The sequence below is a fragment of the Lepus europaeus genome, chromosome 17, assembly GCF_033115175.1.
Source record: "Lepus europaeus isolate LE1 chromosome 17, mLepTim1.pri, whole genome shotgun sequence".
In the NCBI taxonomy this organism is placed as follows: Eukaryota; Metazoa; Chordata; class Mammalia; order Lagomorpha; family Leporidae; genus Lepus; species Lepus europaeus.
The window spans coordinates 53,334,386-53,356,647 of NC_084843.1; the positions used below are offsets into that span (position 1 = coordinate 53,334,386).

At 36.8% G+C, this 22,262-nt stretch overlaps 1 protein-coding gene across 2 annotated transcripts in view; it reads right to left on the reverse strand.

The window, feature by feature from the left end:
• Nucleotides 1-22,262, reverse strand: part of JMJD1C (jumonji domain containing 1C) — a 292,989-nt gene that overhangs the window by 29,089 nt on the left and 241,638 nt on the right. For both annotated transcript variants that reach the window (XM_062213863.1, XM_062213864.1), the window contains exons 5-13: nucleotides 20,163-20,287; nucleotides 17,643-17,786; nucleotides 17,354-17,546; nucleotides 15,570-17,242; nucleotides 12,671-12,843; nucleotides 9,933-12,133; nucleotides 4,797-4,998; nucleotides 1,156-1,370; nucleotides 97-249 (exon numbers count right to left, since the gene is read on the reverse strand). In XM_062213863.1, coding sequence (XP_062069847.1) covers nucleotides 97-249; nucleotides 1,156-1,370; nucleotides 4,797-4,998; nucleotides 9,933-12,133; nucleotides 12,671-12,843; nucleotides 15,570-17,242; nucleotides 17,354-17,546; nucleotides 17,643-17,786; nucleotides 20,163-20,287 — 5,079 coding nt within the window. The remainder of the gene's footprint in view (nucleotides 1-96; nucleotides 250-1,155; nucleotides 1,371-4,796; nucleotides 4,999-9,932; nucleotides 12,134-12,670; nucleotides 12,844-15,569; nucleotides 17,243-17,353; nucleotides 17,547-17,642; nucleotides 17,787-20,162; nucleotides 20,288-22,262) is intronic.

The window sequence follows — 22,262 nt, forward strand, 5'->3', positions numbered from 1 at the left end:
ACATAAATATTAAGAAAAAAAAACCCCACCAAATCCAGATAAATGATCCTAAAGAAACAATATAGAAAACTTCAACTTATATTGTTATAAACAAACCTCTAGAGCTCTTCCTCTCCTTTGCCTTGTAACAATCTAAGCAGACCACAAATCCGCATTTTTGGCAGACCCAGTGAATGTTAAACAATGTTGCTTCACATGCATCACACATCTCCCGGACTCCTCTCACTGCTCTTTTCCAGGCAATTTTGGCTGAAATACAAAGAAAGCAAAAGTGGTAAGGGAAACACTTTCATGCAATTAAAATAAAAAAGTAAAGGCAAACCAAGAACTTCTAAGGTTATTTTAACTAAAGACCATTAGCAGATACCACGTAATAATAATTGTCTTCATAAGACTCAGAAATAAATGTTCCTAAGAGAAAAACTAAAATGGCTTACATCTACAGCAGGATTTCTCAAGTTTGCTACTTTTAAGATTTTGGGCTGAAAAGTACTTTTTTTGTAGGGGTTTTCCTTGTGCATTGTAGTATGTTTAATATCTATGGCCTATACCCACAATAGCAGTATACTACTATGAAAAATATCTACAGTAATTGCCAAATGTCCCCTGGATTAAAAACCACTGATTTTTAGGGAAGAGAAGGAAAAGAAGATAATATTTAGAGCATCTGCTATGTTAGGTAGTGTTAACTATTTTACATAAAGCAGATGAAATTAACTACTTCCTAAACAAATCTATGAGGTTGTTATCTTTTTCATTTCACAGACCTAATATTCAGAGAGGTTATTTATCACAGATCAGTTAAAATAAGGAATAAAGTTGAGATTCAAATATAAGTACAAAGACTGGATTATGTCCTTTCACGGTTAATGGTAAGATTTCACAAAGTTGCACCCAAAAATAATCCCATTACACTGGTTGATTTCATAATGGCAAATGGTACTATGATTTTATAAATGGGCAAGCCATTAAATTCAGCTTCAACAGAAAAAATATTTGTAAACTTAAGCACAAATAGGTGCATTTGTGCACAAAAAGGTATCATTATCAAAATTAAAAATCACCAAGACTACGTAAGATTAGTATTTCTTCCAGCGATTAAACATACTTTGAAAAAAAATTCTTAAAATGAAATTGCATGTTTTATTTCCTTACCATCCTTTTTCACCCAGGACAAAGCTGTTTTTTCAGATGTTACTAACTGACAAAACTTATCACCTATTATATCCAAGATATATTTAGAAGTTTCTATGTCTACTTCATCATCTTCATAATTTTCATGTGTCCATAAACTCATAGCTTCATCATCATATTGGTCAGGAGAAGAGAAACCATCTATTCTAACCACTCCATTTTTACTAAATGACAACCTGAAACATTAAAACACAAAAGCATTAGATATAAGTTATTCAAATGTAAATTATCAGGAAAGCATAAATCCATTTTTAAAGTTGTACATTTATAATGTTTAAATGATTTCATAATTTAAAAATAGGAAACCAGGGTGGTCTCCATTACACTTAATCATTTTAAATAAGTCTCATAGATGCTACATAAACAGAAGCAGCACTGATTTTGTGTTATTTCAAGAAGATGTTCCCCTTCACTTGATTACTCAGTTTCAAGTCAATGAAAACAATGCCCATGTATCTGAGCAGGAAAACAGTAAAAATGTGTAACCAGTGTAACCCAGAGAAGCAATGTTTTTATTTTTTATATAACCTAAATCACGAATTTACATTGGGAGGATAAAAATAAGACCAGATACAGTTTCATTAATTAAAATGACACTTCATTAAAGTGATACAGAAAAACAAGGATGAAACTCTTAGTAGTTTATAATGAATCCAATTAACGTGCTTACTCTTAGCTTCTGATTTCAAATAATTTATCTCAGAGAAGTTTGGGTTAAATGGAAGACAAAATTGCCATTCCTTACTGGCTGATAGTTACTCCTCAATGATGTCAGATTTACTCTCAAATGAGATGTTTGAAATTCACTACAAATAATTCTGTACTTTTCTCAATAACAAGATTTCTTTTACCACAATTTATTATATCTTTATTGTATCCCTTTTGTTTTTGAACTATATTTCTCCTTTGTTTATAACCTTTCATCATTTTCAGCTTTGTTATTATCTTTACCTGAACTTTTCTTTCCTTCAAACTTTTTCTATATTTCCCCATCCCTTCAAACTTATTTTGCCTTTTGATTCCTTATTTCTTTTGCACTTCAAAGTGAAGAAATAAGAGACTTGGTATGTTTTACCAATACTTATTTTTTTTGGTCTCTATGAGCCACCAGCACAGTATATTTACCAGAGTAAAGTGTCTCTTAATTTATTTGAAAGAAGAAATTAAGAAAATAATTATAGCTAACAGAGTATTTAATATGCATAGTACCTTTATGAGGACTTTGCATACTACTTTATTTTCTTTAGGTATCTTTTTTTCTTTTTTAAAGATTTTATTTATTTATTTGAGAGGCAGAAACAGAAGGAAAAGTCTTCCATTTGCTGGTTCACTCCCCAAATGTCTGCAACAGCTGCAACTGGGCTGATCCAAAGCCAGCAGCTTCCTCTGGGTTTCCTAAGCAGGTGTAGGGGGCCAAGTACTTGGGCCATCTTCCACTGCTTTCCTAGGCCATAAGCAGACAGCTGGATCAGGAGAGGACCAGCCAGGACATGAACCCAAATGGGATGCTGGTGCCCAAAGCGAAGGCCAAGCCTTCTATGCCACAGTGCTGGTCCCATTCCTTTAGGTATCTTTATTACTCAGTTTGCAGATGATACAGGCTCAGTTGTAGTTCTATCACAGTTAAAGGCAAACTGGAACGAAGGGACAGAGATGCGTTTTAAAACCAGAAGTGACTGGTTCCAGAATATGAGGCATAAATTAGGCTCTATTAACTGATTAATTTATTTTATTTGAAAGGCAGGGAGGAGAGAGGGGAGAGGAAGACAGAGACTGATTCACTCCCCAAATGGCTACAACAGCTAGAGCTGGGCCAGGCAGAAGCCAGGAACTCCATTTGGGTCACTCATGTAAGTGGTAGGAACTCAGCATCCCAGGCATGATGAGGGAACTAGATAGTAAGTGGAGAGGCCAGGACCTGAATGGCATTCCAATAAGGTAAGCAACAGCTTAAACTATGTTGCCATGCCATAAGCCCCTCAGCTATTCGTTAGTTAAACTCTAGTTGAGTTTATAAAGTATTAAATGTATATGTAAAAAGAGTATGCAGGTGGCCGGCGCCGTGGCTTAACAGGCTAATCCTCCGCCTTGCGGCGCCGGCACACCAGGTTCTAGTCCCGGTTGGGGCGCCGGATTCTATCCCGGTTGCCCCTCTTCCAGGCCAGCTCTCTGCTGTGGCCCGGGAATGCAGTGGAGGATGGCCCAAGTGCTTGGGCCCTGCACCCCATGGGAGACCAGGAGAAGCACCTGGCTCCTGGCTTCGGATCAGCACCATGCGCCGGCCGCAGCGGCCATTGGAGGGTGAACCAATGGCAAAAAGGAAGACCTTTCTCTCTGTCTCTCTCACTATCCATTCTGCGTGTCCAAAAAAAAAAAAAAAAAAATAGTATTAGGTTAATAACTGTAAGTGGCTTTTGTATTTTAACTACAAAACCTGTGAAAATGACACATGGTACTAAAAAATCCTCTTTGTCATTTCATAACTCAAAGTTTTATAGGTACAAATGTTTAATGTATGTTTACCCAAGTATAGGCATTCCAATGTAACATAATAACTGAAGTTTAACTGCCTAGATTATTTACCTAGTTTTATAAATTACTTGTGATTACCTAAAGTACATAAGTAAATAATACATTATTTCAAAGTAAACAAATATTTTAAAAACCCTTAAATCAAAAACAAACTACTAGAGCTGGCATTGTGGTACAGGAGGTTAAGCCACTGGCTATGATGCCAGCATCTTACTGAGTGCCATTTCAAGTCCCAGCTACTTCACTTCATATCCAGCTCCCTGCTAACATACCTGGGAAAGCAGTGGAAGATGGCCCAAGTACTTGGGCCCCTGTCACCTTTTTGGGGACTCCAGACTCCTGGGTTTGACCTAGCTCAGCTCTGGCCACTGAAGCCATTTGGGGAGTGAACCAGAAGACTGAAGATCTCTCTCTTTCTCTAACTCTGCCTTTCTGTTTTCCATTATTTTTGAGAAAAAAAGGTTAACATTTCCTCAGTAAGGAAGAGAAAGTTAAAAGAGGATGTCTTAAAGAATATAATGTGAGTGTGTATTTAGTTTAATATCATTGTTAAAACTTAGCATAAAGGCCGGCACCGTGGCTTCACAGGCTAATCCTCCACCTTGCGGTGCCGGCACACCGGGTTCTAGTCCCGGTCAGGGCGCCGGATTCTATCCCGGTTGCCCCTCTTCCAGGCCAGCTCTCTGCTATGGCCCGGGAAGGCAGTGGAGGATGGCCCAAGTCCTTGGGCCCTGCACCCGCATGGGAGACCAGGAGAGGCACCTGGCTCCTGGCTTCGGATCAGCGTGATGTGCCGGCCGCAGCGGCCATTGGAGGGTGAACCAACGGCAAAAAGGAAGACCTTTCTCTCTGTCTCTCTCTCTCTCACTATCCACTCTGCCTGTCAAGAAATAAATAAAAATTAAAAAAAAAAAAAAACTTAGCATAAAAACGTTCAATATTCTTTCATAATAAAACTCAAAACTCAAAAAATAAAAACTCAAAAGACACATTTCTAAATCTATAAGGGACTCAGAATAGTATAATTTCTAAAAATAAATGTATTTTCCCAACTTCACATTTTCACTTACCGTCTAAAGTAATAAAATCTACAAAATACTGGTGAGTGAGCTGGTTCTTCTCCTTTTTTACTACGTATAAGTCTACATTCTCGGCACTTTTGTAAATTAGGCCCTATCTCACAACAGGAGTCATCCTGTAAAAAGGATTCTCCAGTTTGCTTCAACTTCTTGACTTTTCGCCAGTCTTTTAAAACCGAACGAGGGATGCCAGCTGTAAAATGAGTAGCAAAATATTAGAAAGATTATGTTTTAGAGAAAGATACACTCCTTAGGATGAAAATTCAGGTCAATTATACAACTGTCATTAATATGGTAAAATTGCAGGAAAAAAAGTAAAAAACAGAGTTTATGCTTATTAACAAAGTTCACAGCACCATTTCTGTTTACTAACAAAGTATCTCTACTAGCCAAATGAACCAGACACTTGTCAGTGTACTAGAAATGTAGAACAGAGTAAATTTTCCAACTGACTAAATTCTTAACATTAAATATCAAATGTATATAATAAGCATGAGAATTATTGATACTGATTTAAATTTGTAAGTAAAAATAAAGTCCATCCGTAAACGTGTTTTTCCCTTATTATAATGCTCCCACATTTGATATCAACATATTGATAAACAGTATTATAGTAAAGAACCGACATTTCAAAGTAAACCTTAATTATGTGACACAAAATAGGCACCAATACCTTTTGTAAATAAGGGCATTAAATAAAGTCCAAGGAAAGAAACTAATAGTAGCTCGGTTGTTTTCAAAGTATAAAGAAAAAAAACTCAAATGCACTACAATCTAGTATTTGCTGGAAAATATTTATTTATTTACCACACTATACAACATTGCTCTATCACATTTATTAGCCTGACCCTAACCAAGTACAGGAACATTGGCTCAAGTCATCTAAAGAGCAGGAGGAATCTCTAGATCAAGAGGAACTTTAAAAAAAATCATACATAAACTTTATTTACATTATAAAAACATTTTTGTTAAAGATCAAGCTACGTTGGGACTAACAAATGTTTTCTGACTCTAAAGTAGACTTTTTCTGCCCATATTAATCTATCTATCTATAGATAGGATTTTATTATTTTTGTCATGCTGAAAGAATGATCAGTATCTCCTACCTTTATGTGTTTTCTAATCATGCCCATTCTGTGAATCACACGTCTAACTATTATAAAACTTCTTGCAGAACCTTGTAGCAGAATTCTTGTTCAGAGTTCTGTTACTTATGTATTGGTAATGTAATCAGTAAAATTACAGAAAGATAGCCTATGTTAGAATAGGAAGTAGTGAGTTTAAACCACAAGGTGGTCCATTTAAAACTGGGTCTGGGGCCGGTGCTGTGGCTCAGTAGGTTAATTCTCAGCCTGCAGCACCAGCATCCCATATGGGCGCCAGTTCTAGTCTTGGCTGCTCCTCTTCCAATCCAGCTCTCTGCTATGGCCTGGGAAAGCAGAAGATTGCCCAAGTGCTTGGGCCCCTGCACCCACGTGGGAGACCTGGAAGAAGCTCCTGGCTCCTGGTGCTGGATCGGCGCAGCTCCAGCCATTGCGGCCATCTGGGGAGTGTACCAGTGGATGGAAGACGTCTCTATCTCTCTCTGTTACTCTGTCTTTCAAATGAACAAAATATATCTTAAAAAAAAAATACAAAAAAAAAATACTGGGTCCAATCACTAAGCAATTCTAGGATTGCTTCCTGTTTTTTTTTTTTAAACAGTTACATGTTTCCCTTTCGTCTCATAACTTATGGCAAGGAGCTATGGCTTAGTTCACTAGAGAAACATATATGCATGTACACATACATAAACACACACCTCACTTATGGCACAAAAATGTTTCTAGCAGGCTTAAGTAAAAAGCTTGTTATTTTTTCCACTGTGTATAAGATAGATTTTTCCTAGGAACTACATAAAGTACTCAGAGCTTTCAGAAGTCAGAATGAGCAATGGAAGTGTTACACTGCTAAGAGATTTCTATTTGGCAAACTTTCTTCTAATCATTTACTTTTTATTACACTATGATAAACTAAACACAAACCACTTATAGTCTGAATAGAAAATAACTCAAAGTACTTTTAATTCAAGATAATGGAACAGTTTCAGAGCATGGTTCACCATATGTTGTGAACAATTTAAACAGTATTATAGTAAAGAACCAGACATTTCAAAGTAAACCGTAATTATGGGACACAAAATAGGCACCTAGAGCTTATTCATATAAAAACAAAAATTGAATGAATTACAAATGCATTTATATAGAGTTTTTGATAAATCAATAGATATTTTTGCTTCCTTTATATAAACTTTTCAACCTTGGTAGCAAATCCACAAATAGCCGCTCCAGCAACAGTAAACTGGAGAGAAAAGAATTAAGAGACAAATACATGCCACCTTCAAACTCTGTGCCACCTCCTTAGAAACATTTTTCAGATAAACAAAAATTAATTCTGATTATAGTTTTGTATATCATAGGGCTTGCTGATATATTTAAATTTGTTGAGTTACTTTAGGACATAAAATAAAATTATATAAAAATTAGTCACAGAAAAAGCAGCTAACTTTTTATTAGAAACAAAACACAGCAGATATGAAGATATTCCAAGAGAGTAGATAAAATCTATTAAAACTGGCTTTAGAATGTACAAAGAAACGTGTGTGTGTGTGTGTAAAGTACATTATTATTCATGTATAGCACTGTATAGAATCATTCATATCCACCAAGTACAGGCCTAACTCCCTCTTTTTGAATGAGAATCATGACAATTTCACTAAACATTAGAAGGAAAAAGGACATTTCTGACCCATGAAATAAATTATCCACTAAGACCTGGAAGCTTCTTATGAAAACTAACAAGTAACTTTTCTTGACACTCAGAACAAAGGAAGTTAACTCTGCTTACAATTAACAGATAGCACTTAATAGTCAGCTAATATTTCTTTGGACTTGGTCAACAAGTGGGACTTAAAAATAGCCTTTCTTAAGTTAAATGTTATTTACCAAGCAAGGGGAGAGTTGACTAAGCATGACAACCTATAAGGAAAAAAAGCACTAATTCCAGCCTTTGTCTTAACAACTCTTACTTGGGACATACATTCAGTTTCAAGTTGAGAATGTGTACAATTAGGAGTTAATTTTATGAATAAATTTTGCTTCACAAAAGTTTTCCAGGTATTAAAAGCTAGAAGGTTCCTATCTTACTTTTCTTAAAGTTATACCTGAGTATTTGAATACCCAACACCAAAAGAAATGTTATGTGAGATAGGAGACAAACAATTTTTAACCACACTAAAGCCTATTATAAATTAATTGAGGAAGTAAAAGAACCTAACAGAGAGAAAGCAACAATGTATATATAAAGCAATATTCAAATAAACGGCAAGTACTGTTCTAGGTCAAACTCCCTCTCTGTCTTCTGACTATACTTGCATTTCAGTTTGTCAGTCTCTCTGTCTCTAGTTGAACTTGTCCTTCGTTCTTTCACTTTCTGACTGTACTTTTCTATGATTCCATCCTCCTGTTTTTCTCTCCTTCAGTTTGCCTCTGGTTTCCACACAGGCACATGGGAAAACCCCATTCAGGGAAAAGGCACAAATAAAGAGACTTCAAGCATTCAAGTGCTTGTAAAGTACTTCTTGGGTGTCCACATTGTCACAGATATTTCACATATTGTATGTGGATGAGTACACGGATATAGTGAAACTATTAAGAGCTTTCTGCATTGTGCAACATACCTAAAAAGAAATAAGTAAACTTGAGAAAAACTACTTCTAAAGTAAAAATATATAAATACTTCATAGTGAATAGTACTGGTTAAGTATCACTTATTTTGTCCAAATGCAGCAATAAAGGAAATATAAATTTAATTTTAAGTTTTGAAGTTTTTAATTCATTATGGACATTTTAACAAATTCTATCTTCTAGGACATGGAATTGACATAAAAACTCCACTCCCTTTAACTTCTACCCATTGTTAAGGATTGACTGAGCAGCATTATTAAATGGTTGGTAATTACAATAGGCTTACAATTCTGTCATCTAAGAGTTGAGATACAGGCCATATACATACTACCCTGAAGTCATTTTCTAGAAACGTGCCTTAAGTAAGATGCTGAAAGTAAGATTTCTTTTCCAACTGAATCTCATTATGGAAAAATAACCATCTTATGGCCTGGTGTTATAGCATAGCAAGTTAAGCCTGTGACAGTGGCATTCCAAATGGGTGCTAGGTTCAAGACCCAGTTGCTCCACTTCTGATCCACTGCTCTGCTAATGTGCTTGGGAAAGCATAGAAGATGGCCCAAGTGCTTGGGCCCCTGTACCCACTTGCAAGACTCAGAAGCAGCTCTGGGCTCCTGGCTTCGGTCTGGCATATATTTGGGAAGTGAACCAGCTAATGGAAGGGCTCTGCCTTTCCCTCTCTATCTGTAACTCTTTCAAATAAAAATAAATCCTAAAAAAAATTATCTTAGCAAATATTAGGAATCTACCTGTGATAGTCTTAACTGCATTTTCACAATTCTTAGAAATGGCCAAAATTATGAGTAACTCCTAAATTACTCACTGGGCTACACACATTACCTATAATGAGTGCTAAGGAAATAGAGATTTATTTCTACAAGTCTCTTAAAAATGGAGGGTAAACTTTCTCTCATTTCCTCCTATAGGGTACTTACTAAATATAGAAAGGTGGTCAATTAATACATGCCTAACTAAGGCATTCAAATCAAGACAAAAGATACCTTTAATTTCATTAATCTTTACAGAACCATATCACTCATGCTAGTAAATTCAGCCCATTTTACCTGAAATAAAACTAATTCACTGGCTGGCGCCGTGGCTCACTTGGCTAATCATCTGCCTGCAGCACCAGTACCCCAGGGTTCTAGTCCCGGTTGCTCCTCTTCCAGTCCAGCTCTCTGCTGTGGCCCGGGAGGGCAGTGGAGGATGGCCCAAGTGCTTGGGCCCTGCACCCGCATGGGAGACCGGGAGGAAGCACCTGGCTCCTGGCTTAGAATTGGTGCAGCGCGCCAGCATGGCGGCCATTTGGGGGGTGAACCAACAGAAAAAAGACGACCTTTCTCTCTGTCTCTAACTCTGCCAGCCAAAAAAAAAAAAAAAAAAAAAAAAAAAATTCACTTACCACTATTATTGTTGCTCTGTAACTTCAATTTACTTTTTTCTTTGGCACTCCTGCTGAGAACGCCATTGGGTTTCAAATCTTCCTCTATTTCACCCTTTCTCTTCTGTAAATCATTTTGCTTCTTTTTGTAAGTTGGCTTAGGTTGCCTTTTAGTCCTTTGCTCTGACTTGCTTTCACTTTCATCTGAGTCTCCACTCTCGGAGCCAGATTCATAAGTTCTTTTGGCTTTTCTCCTATTAACTTTATCATCTTTCACGTACTTATCAACTATGATTTTACTATCTATGCTATTTTGTATATCATTAGATGTAGAGGCTATTAAGTTGACAGAACATGGCTTAATAATTTCTGATACAGAATTCCCTGAACTTTCCATTTTATTCGTATTTTTATCTTCTTCTGAATGTCTTGTGAGCCAGGCCTTTTTCAGTTTAGTATGGTAGTTTGGCTGACTTGTCTGGGATGCTTGCCCATTTCCTGCGGAGTTTGCTTTGTTAATTGTATTACAGATTACAGTGCTATCCAAGGAAAGAGAGACTGAAGGTGTCTGATTTTTCACAGCATTAGGTTCAGTCTCATTGACATTACTACTTTTAGATTGAGCTGCAGCCAATGCTGCCTTGTGCTTTTTTAAATGGATAAAATCAGTTGTGCCCGAGAACCCAGAGCTGGACTGAACAGCACTTCCTGTCTTACTACTGGCTAGCGTAACAGGAGCTGTAGTGCTGACCTTGCATTCTTCTGTTTGAGCCACTGACTGACTAACACTTTTAGAAGAGGTACATTCTAAGGCTGTAGGGATCAAAGTGGTATTTGATAAAGAGTAAATGACTTCTGAACCACCCCAGCTGGAAACACTGGTGGTAGTGGCTGCAGACGTGAACATATCCGTTTTGGTGTTACACAATGTATTTACAGCAGACATAACTGAACTGGTCATGCTGCTCTGGGAGACAGCCTGAAAGTTTTTTTCAGATTTTATTTGAGCATTGTCTGAATTCACATTTGGCAGAATGAGTCTTCCAGCCTGTCCGGCTTCTGCTGGTTTGAGGCAATCTGTTTTATTTGTCCCGGTTGAAGATCTTTCACTAACTCGATCTTTGGAAGCAAACTGTGTTGCTGGCATGGTATCAATTTTTGTACTAGAAGGTGGACGCACAATGACAGATGCCATAGCAGCATGTGACTTTCCGCTTTTTTCCACATGCCATTCGGCTTTCTCTTTGTTTAGGTTATTAGATCTCCACATTTCTGTCAAACTCTGGTCAGAAGAACTCTTAAAACTGGCCTGAGAGTCTTTTGGCTCAGGAATTAGGGTCGGAGGTTTTTGTGATTCTTGAACTTTCCCACCAGCATTTACTGGCATCACTGGAGTTAAAGTTGGAGGGGAAAGGCTACTGTAACTGGTTTCTTTTCTTTCCAAACTGTGATGGATTGGTGGGTGAAATACTGGTGCTCTATGTAAAGCAGGCATACTACGGAGTGTGTTTGTAGATGAAACTGTCAAATGGGTAGGACTCCTGCAATCATTTCTGAAGGTTGTTATTGAGTGAGATGCAACTTGGTGGGGAAGATGTTCAGGCATCTTAGCTACTATATTTTCATTTTCTGGTTGGTGTTTAATCAAAGGTGGAGGCTTTGAAAGAGATGACATAAATGAAGTCAGAGTTTGAGGACTAGCTGCTATTGCATGGGTATGACTCTGTTTTTCAGCATAAATATTGGAAACCTCTTTGGATGGGTATGATCTTGGTGGTTCATTGACCACACTATTAGACAATGTAGTGAAATAATTACTTTGGGGCAAACTCTGAGGCACTGAGTGCTTCATTTTATAAAGATCTGATACTGAGCGTTCCATATCTTTATCTTGTTTGATGACATGGCTTTTAGGACTGGAAGATGATGATGCTATTCTGCAATAATTATCTCTGTCACCCTCAAGCCCCTTGATTTTAGTTGTAAAGGGAGCAACATCAATACTTTCTTGAAGAATTCGACGGTGTTCCTCCTTGTATTTGTTTAATCTCTCTCCAGTCTCCTGGGGTGGCCTCTGTAATTGATTTAATACTGGATCCATAAAATGCCTATGCAAATGACAATCTTTTCCAGTCTGTGACCTATTTAGATCCAGGTCATTTTTTGCTGAAGTGGATGCAACAGACCGTAATGGTTCCATAAAAGCTTTCCTCTCCATTTCTCTGCAAAGAAAACACACAAAGATTTCTGAAATCCCTTTTTCTTACAAAATACAAAGATACTTTCTGTGTAGCATCATTCTATTATGAAAGTAAAACACATTTTTGCAAGTATATTATTAATGAGGCAGAAGAGTTATATACATTATTATCAAATTAGATGATTATCAATATAGAAAGACAGCAGGTTTTTAAATCCTATTCTTTTTTTTTTTATTTATTTAAAAGAGAGAAAAAGAGAAAAAGGGAGGAGGAGGTGAATGTACAGCTGTTGGTTTATTCTACAAAAGCTTGGGCTGGGCCAGGCTAAACCCAGCAGCCAGAAGTCATCCAACATCTGCTGCCTTCCAGGGTACACATTAGCAAAAAAGTCGGTCTGGAAGTGGGGTAGGGGCTGGGTTCCAGGCGTGCTGATAAGGGATGTAGACATTCCAAGAAGCTGCTTAACCTGCTGTACAATGTCAGTCCCCAAGACCTAGTTTAAAGACATCATAGATAGCTGTTAAAAAAGCAAATTACTTTAAGCACTGATAAACTTACTCTTTATGATGATCTACTAAAGTTTTTGTCAATGGTGGACTGGAATGTGCTGTAATTTTAAGAGGCCGATGAGGCTCTGCGCTGGAAGGTCTCACAGGAATGTGACTAAGTAATCCAATACCATCTGCTGAGGTCACAGGGGTGGGTTGATGTAACCAAGGACTGGGAGAATTCTTTAAAAAAAAAAAAAAAAAAAACTAGACTTTAGTTACTATAAAAAGTTAAATTCAGTATCACAAAACTAATATCACTGTATTTAGAAAAATATTAAAGGTTTCAGAAATATATCAAGAAATACTAAATATATCACCAACATATTTATAAGGGATTTTCCCATTTTATATAGAAAATTAATCAGCATTAAAATAGTTATTTCAAGAAATTATTTTACTAAAATCAGATCTTAAAATATGTTTAACTTAATGATCTACACAGAACCTAATATGATTTCTAATGGTTCTAAAAGAATGTACGTTGGTAACATCAAAGACACAATGTTATTCCTAAAAAATGTTTCACCAAAAATAAAAATTATAATCATGTTCATTTGCCATTTTTTGTCATCCAAAATAATTAACTTTTTCAATGTAATGCAATTTACTTAAAAATTTTCAAAGCCCAAATATATTCCATTTCAGTACAAGCTATGATTATTGTATCACTAAACCTGGACATATGGAGGTCTAACAAGTTACTTTTTAGTATCAATATAATGCTTTCCTCATAATTGAATATGTAGTGACAGTGACCTCCATGTTAAGAAATATAAATACTGGCCAGCTCAATAGGCTAATCCTCCGCCTGCGGAGCCGGCACACCAAGTTCTAGTCCCAGTCAGGGCGCTGGATTCTATCCTGGTCGCTCCTCTTCCTGTCTAGCTCTCTGCTGTAGCCTGGGAGTGCAGTGGAGGATGGCCCATGTGCTTGGGCCCTGCACCCACATGGGAGACCAGGAGAAGCACCTGGCTCCTGGCTTCGGATCAGCGTGGTGCACCAGCCATTGGGGGTGGGGGGGGGTAAACCAATGGCAAAAAGGAAGACCTTTCTCTCTGTCTCTCTCTCTCTTACTGTCCACTCTGCCTGTCAAAAAAAAAAAAAAAAAATTCAATTACAATCTGAAGAACAGTTTCTGTATAACTGACATTTTCCCAGAACATTTTCTGAATTTATCAGCAGGAAGGTGGTTAAATACCAAGTATATAAATTCCTTTGATTTTAACAAAAAGGGAAAAATTTTATATGTCCAACTGATAATGCAAAGGCAATTGAATATTGTGCCAAAGACACACTGCTATAAAATCACTAAAATTAAAAAGATACACTATAGCCATAAACCTTGCATAAGGAGAAAAATACAATGATACTTCAGAAAGCTTGTGGAGAAATGGAATTATAAGAAGATAGGTTTATTTTGGTATAAAAACCTGAAATCCGTGCATAATATTTTTATATGTATTCCCCACAAACTTTTTAAAGACCCATTGTAGGCATGGATTTCAAATTTTTTGAACAAAATAAATCTTTTAATTCCATTTTTCACAAACTTTTTGAGGCACAGTTTAAGACTCATACAAAGACTCATGACTACACTCTATGTCATTACTGTACGCACAATAAAATGGCTTCTCTGATAAACTTTTGGTATGATCAGCACCACTTTTGCTTCTATGAATGGCACTATAAGCAGTATTATCCTTGAAGTAACTGAGGAAGTCACTGATACTGTCATTTCAGTTGCTACCCCAAGACATTCACTTTGGATCTAGTCCACGTTCAGAAAGCTACCCAAAAACGCTAAGAATCTGTTAAAAAAAAAACACCCACACTTATTGCATTATTATTCATAATAGACAAGAAGTGAAAGCAACCAAAGTTTTCATCAACAAATAGAAAAAGCAAGAAAATGTGGGGTACACACCACACACACACAATGAGATACTATGCAACTTTAAACAAAAAAAGCCCCATCACATGCAACATAAATAAGCCTCAAAGACATTATGCTAAGTGAAAATTAGTAACAGAACAAATACTGTTTGACTGTATTCATATGAAGTTTCTAACATTGTCAAAAATCACAGTAATAGAAGTAAAAAGGTGATTGTCAAGGGTAGAGGAAGGGAAAATTAAAACGTTTAATGTAAAGGCACAGTTTCAATTCTATTAGATAAGAAAGTTCTAGAGATCTGCTGCACAACAATGTGAACACAGTTAACACTACTGAATTATACATGTTAAATTTAATGTTTTTTTTTTTTTAAACCAAAGAGATTTTGGGGGATACATAAAGAACATTCTGGGCTCTCAGAGTTTAACATCTATTCCTGTATTTTTTATAATGGGATTACTGATAAAACATTTCATAAAAACAAATTTGCTAAAGAAATCACATAGCCTAGGAACAAATATGAGTCCTATACTACCACCTTCGGTAATACTGTGTTAGAGAATTTCAGCTCCAACTTTCTCAAATATTGGGACTCTCCAACCTTAAGGAAACAGAGACTTAAAGATTCATATCTTGTAATGTACCTTTAATTCAATGTATTAAGGTGAAGAATATAAAAATTTTAGGAATAATTTGATAGTACGTATCAAAATTTACATAAATTTTAGTTCAGAAATTTTACTTCTAGAAATTTCCCTGAGCAAAATAATTATGATTATATATCATAATCTAAATCTATAATAAATACATACTACAATTTAAAAGTTTTACTTCTTTAAAGCTCTTTTTTTTTTTTTTTTAAATGAATAGGCTTTTCTGAAATTTCCATTTGTGTTCTGAGGCTATTAAGCATACAGGAAAGATAGCTGCTTAGAAAATGGTAACATTTTTATAATAGGAAATGACCTTAAAAAATGAGATACTGAATAGCACTTGGTACAGTATAACTTACCCTCCTTAAGGAAGCTTCAGCATTAACAGCATTTTCTGGGTGAACCCATTTTGAAGAAGGCAAACCAAGTCCTGAGTATGCATGTGTGCCATTTGGATACTGCCAAATAATTGGATAAAGTCCAAGCTGATTATATGAAGCAGAAGGATGGGCTTGTCCAAGAAGATGAGGTGACTGGTGCTGTAACAACTGTTGTTGTTGCTGGTGTGCTAGTGCTAAGTGGCTTAAGCTGCTGGCATGAGCACTCTCTAGTCGCGGGGGGCCACCAAGTAAGGAGGCAGCAGGCACTCCAGGTAACATAGTAGGAAGTAAATGAGGGTGATGAACAGAATGGTGTGGACCACTAGTCAAAGGATGACTGTTAATGGTAGGCAATGGAGTTTGACTGGATGATCCAGCTAGTAGGTGGGGTGCAGGAGTTAAGGCAGGGTGATGGGTACCTGGATTTAAACAGGTTCTATGTGATGAGGAATGAAGAGGAAAAGGATGTTGGCTTAAGAAAGGTGAAATGTGATTAGCTCCTGTTTCTGGCCCAATAAGAGCAGGATCTCTGTAAACTGTGAAATGTTCATTTTTATCAATGATCAGAGGGCTCTTTGTGGTTTCCAATGCACTGCCTCGAGTAGGAACTGGGTGAAAACTGCATCTTGATAATTCATGTTCTATCTTATTTGCCAGTCTTCTTTCACCAGTAGCCTGGCTATTCACATGAGTACCCTTAGACTTTAAAGAATCAGGAGAATGAGTAATTTTGGGTTTAACTTCAGGTGAAGGATTGGATTTTGCCTTGTGAGCATCTACTGAAACATTAAGCTTAGATTTTATTGTCTCAGGGGGTGGACTTCGCTTATGTAGCTTATCTTCTGTGACAGAAACTGCACTTTGAGAAGACACATAAGAAACAAACTGATTTTTCTCTTTTTCTACATTTAGATGATCATTTCCTGAAGAAGCATTTATAACATTTGCCTGGGTTAAATCCACTTTAACTACATCACTGACCCAGCTCTGGTCAGAATCTTGTTTTGCTGTTTCCAAGTATTTTGTATTTGCAATTGAATGTTTTGAATCACTAACATTAGGATCTACTTTTTGAAGGCCAAAAGTATTTGAGTTTTCCTGAGCCATCTTTTCTGAGTTAGTGTCATTTGTAATATCAATAACACATTTTGGTGTTGGTGGTCTGGACACAAACTTTTCCTTTGGTAATAATTCCACTGTATGTGTATTTTCCACTTTAGATTCTTGAAGAAGTACATCATTAGAATTATGATCAGAAAGTGTAGCCTGTTCGGATGAATGGATAATCATTTTTTCTTGTAGCTGTGTTTCAACACATTTCCGCTTTTCTGCTTCTTCATGTTTTTTATCATCCTGTAGTTGATCCCAAGTAGGCTGGATATCTGTCAATGTCTCTTCTCCTGCCTTCTCACTATTCTGGGATTTCCCTTCTTCTCCATTTATCTTTGAAGCACTTTTATTTTTTAATTCATCCTCTGGCTTATGCTCTGAGGAATTATCCGTAACTCTCTTATTTGAGTTTTCTGAATCACTGCTCTCAGAAAAGTCTGAAGCATTGTCAGTTCTAAGTCGTTTCATACTTAGTTTCTTTTCATCCTCCTCAGGTTTCTTCCTTTTATTCATCGAGTGTTTGTTTTTACCTTTAGGATTTTCTGTAAGATTAAAAAAAAGAAGCTATGTTTTCATAATTCATATTAAACAAATATATTTAAAATGTCTTTTTGTTTTGTTTTTCATTTCCTTAAAAAAAAAGTGGGTCCTACCTCCTCGTGACACATAATCATATTTTTCCTCCTTCACTTTCTCTTCATCTGGTATACTGCTATCTGAGCCTTTCCTCTTACTTGGACGGATATTCCTGTGTTGTTGTTGCTGGTGTGTATTCTGTTTTGGTACAGCAGCTTGGGAGCTCATTGCTGGTCTGGGACTATTTGCTTGGGCACGCGTATAATGACCCTAAAAATAACCATTAACAATGATTGTTTACTATATGAATATAAGTAGCCTCAAGGAAAGTATTTAACAAAATCTGCTGATTAATAACATACATACGTGAACAGTGTTGATATTTTGATTGGCACGAGATCTACGTCGTGATGTAATGCCAATATTTTCACCTTTTAACAAAGAGTGAACAACATCATCTAGAAAGGTCATTTGAACCATAGAAGGATCGACATTCTGTGGTTCTAGTACCTAATCCATGACAAAACACAAAAATAAAAATTAAATCCAATTAGCTAACCAATGTAATATTTAGTTTGATTTTTTTTTTGGTTTAGTGTAAATGATTAGATTTGGCATCCCTAATTTATAAGATAGTATCATATTTACAATAATTAATTTTAACCAATAAAGATAAATCTTCTTTTTAAAAAACATTTATTTATTTATTTGAGAGGCAGAAAGACAGGAGAGCTCCCATCTACTGGTTCACTTCCCAAATGCCCACAATGGCCAGGACCACAGCCAGCACCTGGCAACTCAATCCAAGCCTCCTTTATGTGTGGCAGGAAACCAATTATTGCTGCCTCTCAGGGTTCCAGCTGGTGGAAAGCTGGAGTCAGAAATAAGACCTAGGAATCAAACCCAGGTACTCAACGCAGGGCACAGGGGCATCTTAAACATACTACCAAACACTTGCTCCCCAAGCTACCTTTTTAACCACGTGAAAGTCACTAACTACTGATGAAGAATTTAAAAGCAAGTGTATCTATTGCAAGTACACTTTGAAAAATAAAAATTAACCAAGAGTATACCTCTAACTCTTAGTCATAATAACAAACAAAAAGGGTACAGATATCAAAAAACAGAAAGTAGGGACAAATATTGAGCCTAGTGGCTAAGATACCTACTTCCTACATTAGAGCATGTAGGTTCTATTCCTAGCTCTGGCTCCTAAATTCAGACCCTGAGAGGCAGGGTGGATAGATCAAGTAGTTGTGGCCCTGTCATACATGTTAGAGACCTCAGACTGAGCTCCTGGTTCCTAGCTTCAGCTTTGGTCACTGTGGGCAAATGGGAAGTAAACCAGAGAATGAGAACTCCAGTTTCACTCAAATAAATTAAGTAATTAAAAAAGTTGGAAAATAAACAAAACAAAGACACTGGGAAGGAGAAAAAGATTTTACAATGTGCAAATAGGTAATTTAAATAACAAAGTTAACTATTTTAGAGGCCAGTGCTGTGGCATAGCTGGTGAAGCCGCCGCCTGCAGTGCTGGCATCCCATGTGGGCGCCAGTTCGAGTCCTGGCTGCCCCACTTCCAATCCATCTCTACTGCTATGGGAAAGCAGCAGAGGATGGCCCAAGTCCTTGGGCTCCTGCACCCACGTGAGAGACCTGGAAGAAGCTCATGGCTCCTGGCTTCAGACCGGTACAGCTCCAGCCCGCTGTGGCCATCTGAGGAGTGAACCAGTGGATGCTGCCTCTCTCTCTGTAACTCTTTCAAGTAAACAAATAAAATCTTTATATATTAAAAAAAAAACTATTTTAAAAAACTGAAAGCAATTTGGTACTTTGTAAGAGTCAGTCTGCCACCTTTTTAGGAAAAAAAATTTATGTAATTACATAGTACATTTAGCATTTTGACTAAACTCTAACCAAAGTATTTGAATTGTTTATAAAGGAGTTGTGTTAGATAAATATTCTACAATCTACTCAGGTTGGAAGGTATAAATACTATTTTCGTAGGTAAAGAAATAACAGCTGTAGAAGAAAACTTTTTTGTTAGCTCCCTCAAAACACTGACTTGAAATCTCAGGACTTTCAGAATGTTATTTAAAACTGCAAAACTTGTAACACCATAAAACTCAAGTGAGCATACCAAGCTGCAATCTGATCTAAGAACTACAGTGTATGTTACAAGTTTCAATTAATGCAATCATTTGGAAATTTTCTTTTCCTGGAAGAGAGAGAAACAGATTGCAAGAAAAAAAATTAGGTACCCTGATTATTAAAAGGAAGATTAATCAATGAAAAGGGTTTGATGCCTATTTCAGGGACTGTTTTTTTTTTTTTTTTTTGACAGGTAGAGTGGACAGTGAGAGTGAGAAAGAGAGAGAGACAGAGACAGAGAGAAAGGTCTTCCTTTGCCGTTGGTTCACCCTCCAATGGCCAGTGCGCTGCGGCCGGCGCACCACACTGATCAGAAGGCAGGAGCCAGGTGCTTCTCCTGGTCTCCCATGGGGTGCAGGGCCCAAGCACTTGGGCTATCCTCCACTGCACTCCTGGGCCATAGCAGAGAGCTGGCCTGGAAGAGGGGCAACCGGGACAGAATCTGGCAGCCCGACCGGGACTAGAACCCGGTGTGCCGGCGCCGCAAGGCGGAGGATTAGCCTGTTGAGCCACAGCGCCGGCCTCAGGGACTGATTTTATCCGTGCTAAAATAAAACTGGTGTCAGTATCTCCCTCGGATCTGAAGTGACTTAAGAGCTATATAACAGATACATCTACATTTATTAATATTATTGTAACAACTCTAAAGATGAAAATTATTTAGTGTCAAACTGTTGGCAAAGACTACCTGTATTGTAAAAATCTCTTTTCAAAAATATTAGTTTAATAATTTACCTGATCATTCATAACGATCATGGTGCGGGTGAAGAGATCATGATGAGTAATTATACCAGTAAACCACTGGGTGGCAGAGTCTTGTCTATATACTCTCACTCTATATCCATTTAAAGAATAAGGACCTTTAAAAAAAAGCACATACATAGAGGTATCTTAAATGAAGATATTTCCATTTTGGAATTACCTGTTAGGAGAAACATGAATTATGTGATGGATGAATAATATCATACCTAAGGATTAGCTTTGAAAAAAATAAACCTAGAAGACAGATTCATTTAGAACAGATAATTCTAAAATTATCATGACACACACGATAGTAGACACACTGTTTCCTTATTCCATGGAAATAAGTAGAAAAAACAGTTTCTGAAATCATGAAATAAGTGGAGTATTAAACAAAGATACAGTGTTCTATAATTTATTAAGATTACAATGCTTGCTTAACAAGTTTGGGGTGGATGATTATATGGCTGAAATAGAAACATAATTTGGACTTTGATGTCCCAGTCTCCCAGCTGCAAAAACTTTTATCATAGGCGCCTACAAATTTTGATTCTCTAGGTATAGCTAGAAAAAGTTATTGTAAGTCTTAAAACATGAAGAGATTGCTAGGTGGATTATATTATAAATCCAGCACTTAATGTTTTCTTAAGAAATATAGTGTACTTTTGAGCTAAACTAATTTTTTCAAATAAAAGGGAGGATTAAATATTAAAGGACATATGTATATGTTCAAATATGCCTATCAAAACAAAAGTCACTCCACAGAATGGGACATCAGAGATGAAAATTTTTTTCAATTCACAAGCACCAAAAAATGATATCAAGTACTTTAAACTTACTGTGAGAGAAAAACTACCACACGTGAAGAACAGCATCATACACAATTTACAGTGTTTTCAAAACTCTTGTTTATTTACTCCTTTCCAATTCTTAGATATTAATATCCCTTTTATAAAAATCAAGAAAGTGAGGTCAAGAGATTAAGAAAATATTTAAGTAGGCCGGCGCCGCGGCTCACTAGGCTAATCATCCGCCTTGCGGCGCTGGCACACTGGGTTCTAGTCCCGGTCGGGGCACCGGATTCTGTCCCGGTTGCCCCTCTTCCAGGCCAGCTCTCTGCTGTGGCCAGGGAGTGCAGTGGAGGATGGCCCAAGTGCTTGGGCCCTGCACCCCATGGGAGACCAGGAGAAGCACCTGGCTCCTGCCATTGGATCAGCGCGGTGCGCCGGCCGCAGCGCGCCAGCCGCGGCGGCCATTGGAGGGTGAACCAATGGCAAAAGGAAGACCTTTCTCTCTCTCTCTCTCTCTCACCGTCCACTCTGCCTGTCAAAAAATTTTTAAAAAAATAAGAAAATATTTAAGTAAAACACTTAAGACTAAATTAATTTTTCTGATTCGTAGGTTGATGCTTTCTTCTATGGTTACAACAAACTCAACATGCCAATTACTGGTTTAATAATTATTTGCTAGTTTTAAAAGTTTATGACAATATCAGATTAAAAACTTAATTAACACATTTGTAAGTAACATATTTGTAGAAATATTCCAAAAGACCTATGAATACATTCATCTAAAGAAAAATGAAGATGTTGATCCTCTATAATTTAAAGGAGATAATGGGAAAACAGTATTTATAAGCCATAATCCATTACACAGTTGTCTTTTCTATGAGACCCCATATTTTCAAAATTACATAGAAAATGCTTAATAATATAGCATAACTTCAAATATGATCAGTTTTCAACTCCCATTAACAAACTATCTATACTGGTTTGTTCCCACTTAACACAATTTCGAGTCTACCTCACACAGTTCTGCCTATAAGCATATCAATATTAATGCTTTAACTTTTCTTTCCTAAGGATACAAAAAAGAAGTTATTTTAAAGAAATTAGCCTGGTTACTCCAAAAAATAAATTGCAAGGAAAGGGAGGGAAAAAAACAATGGAGGGGACATATCAATCAATCATAATGTATAGACTTTTTCTGATTCTGATTTTTAAAAATGTAAATAAAACCTGTTAAAATCAAATATGACTTTTATGAGACAAATCAAACTATGAACCTGACTATACATACCATTTGATAATAAGG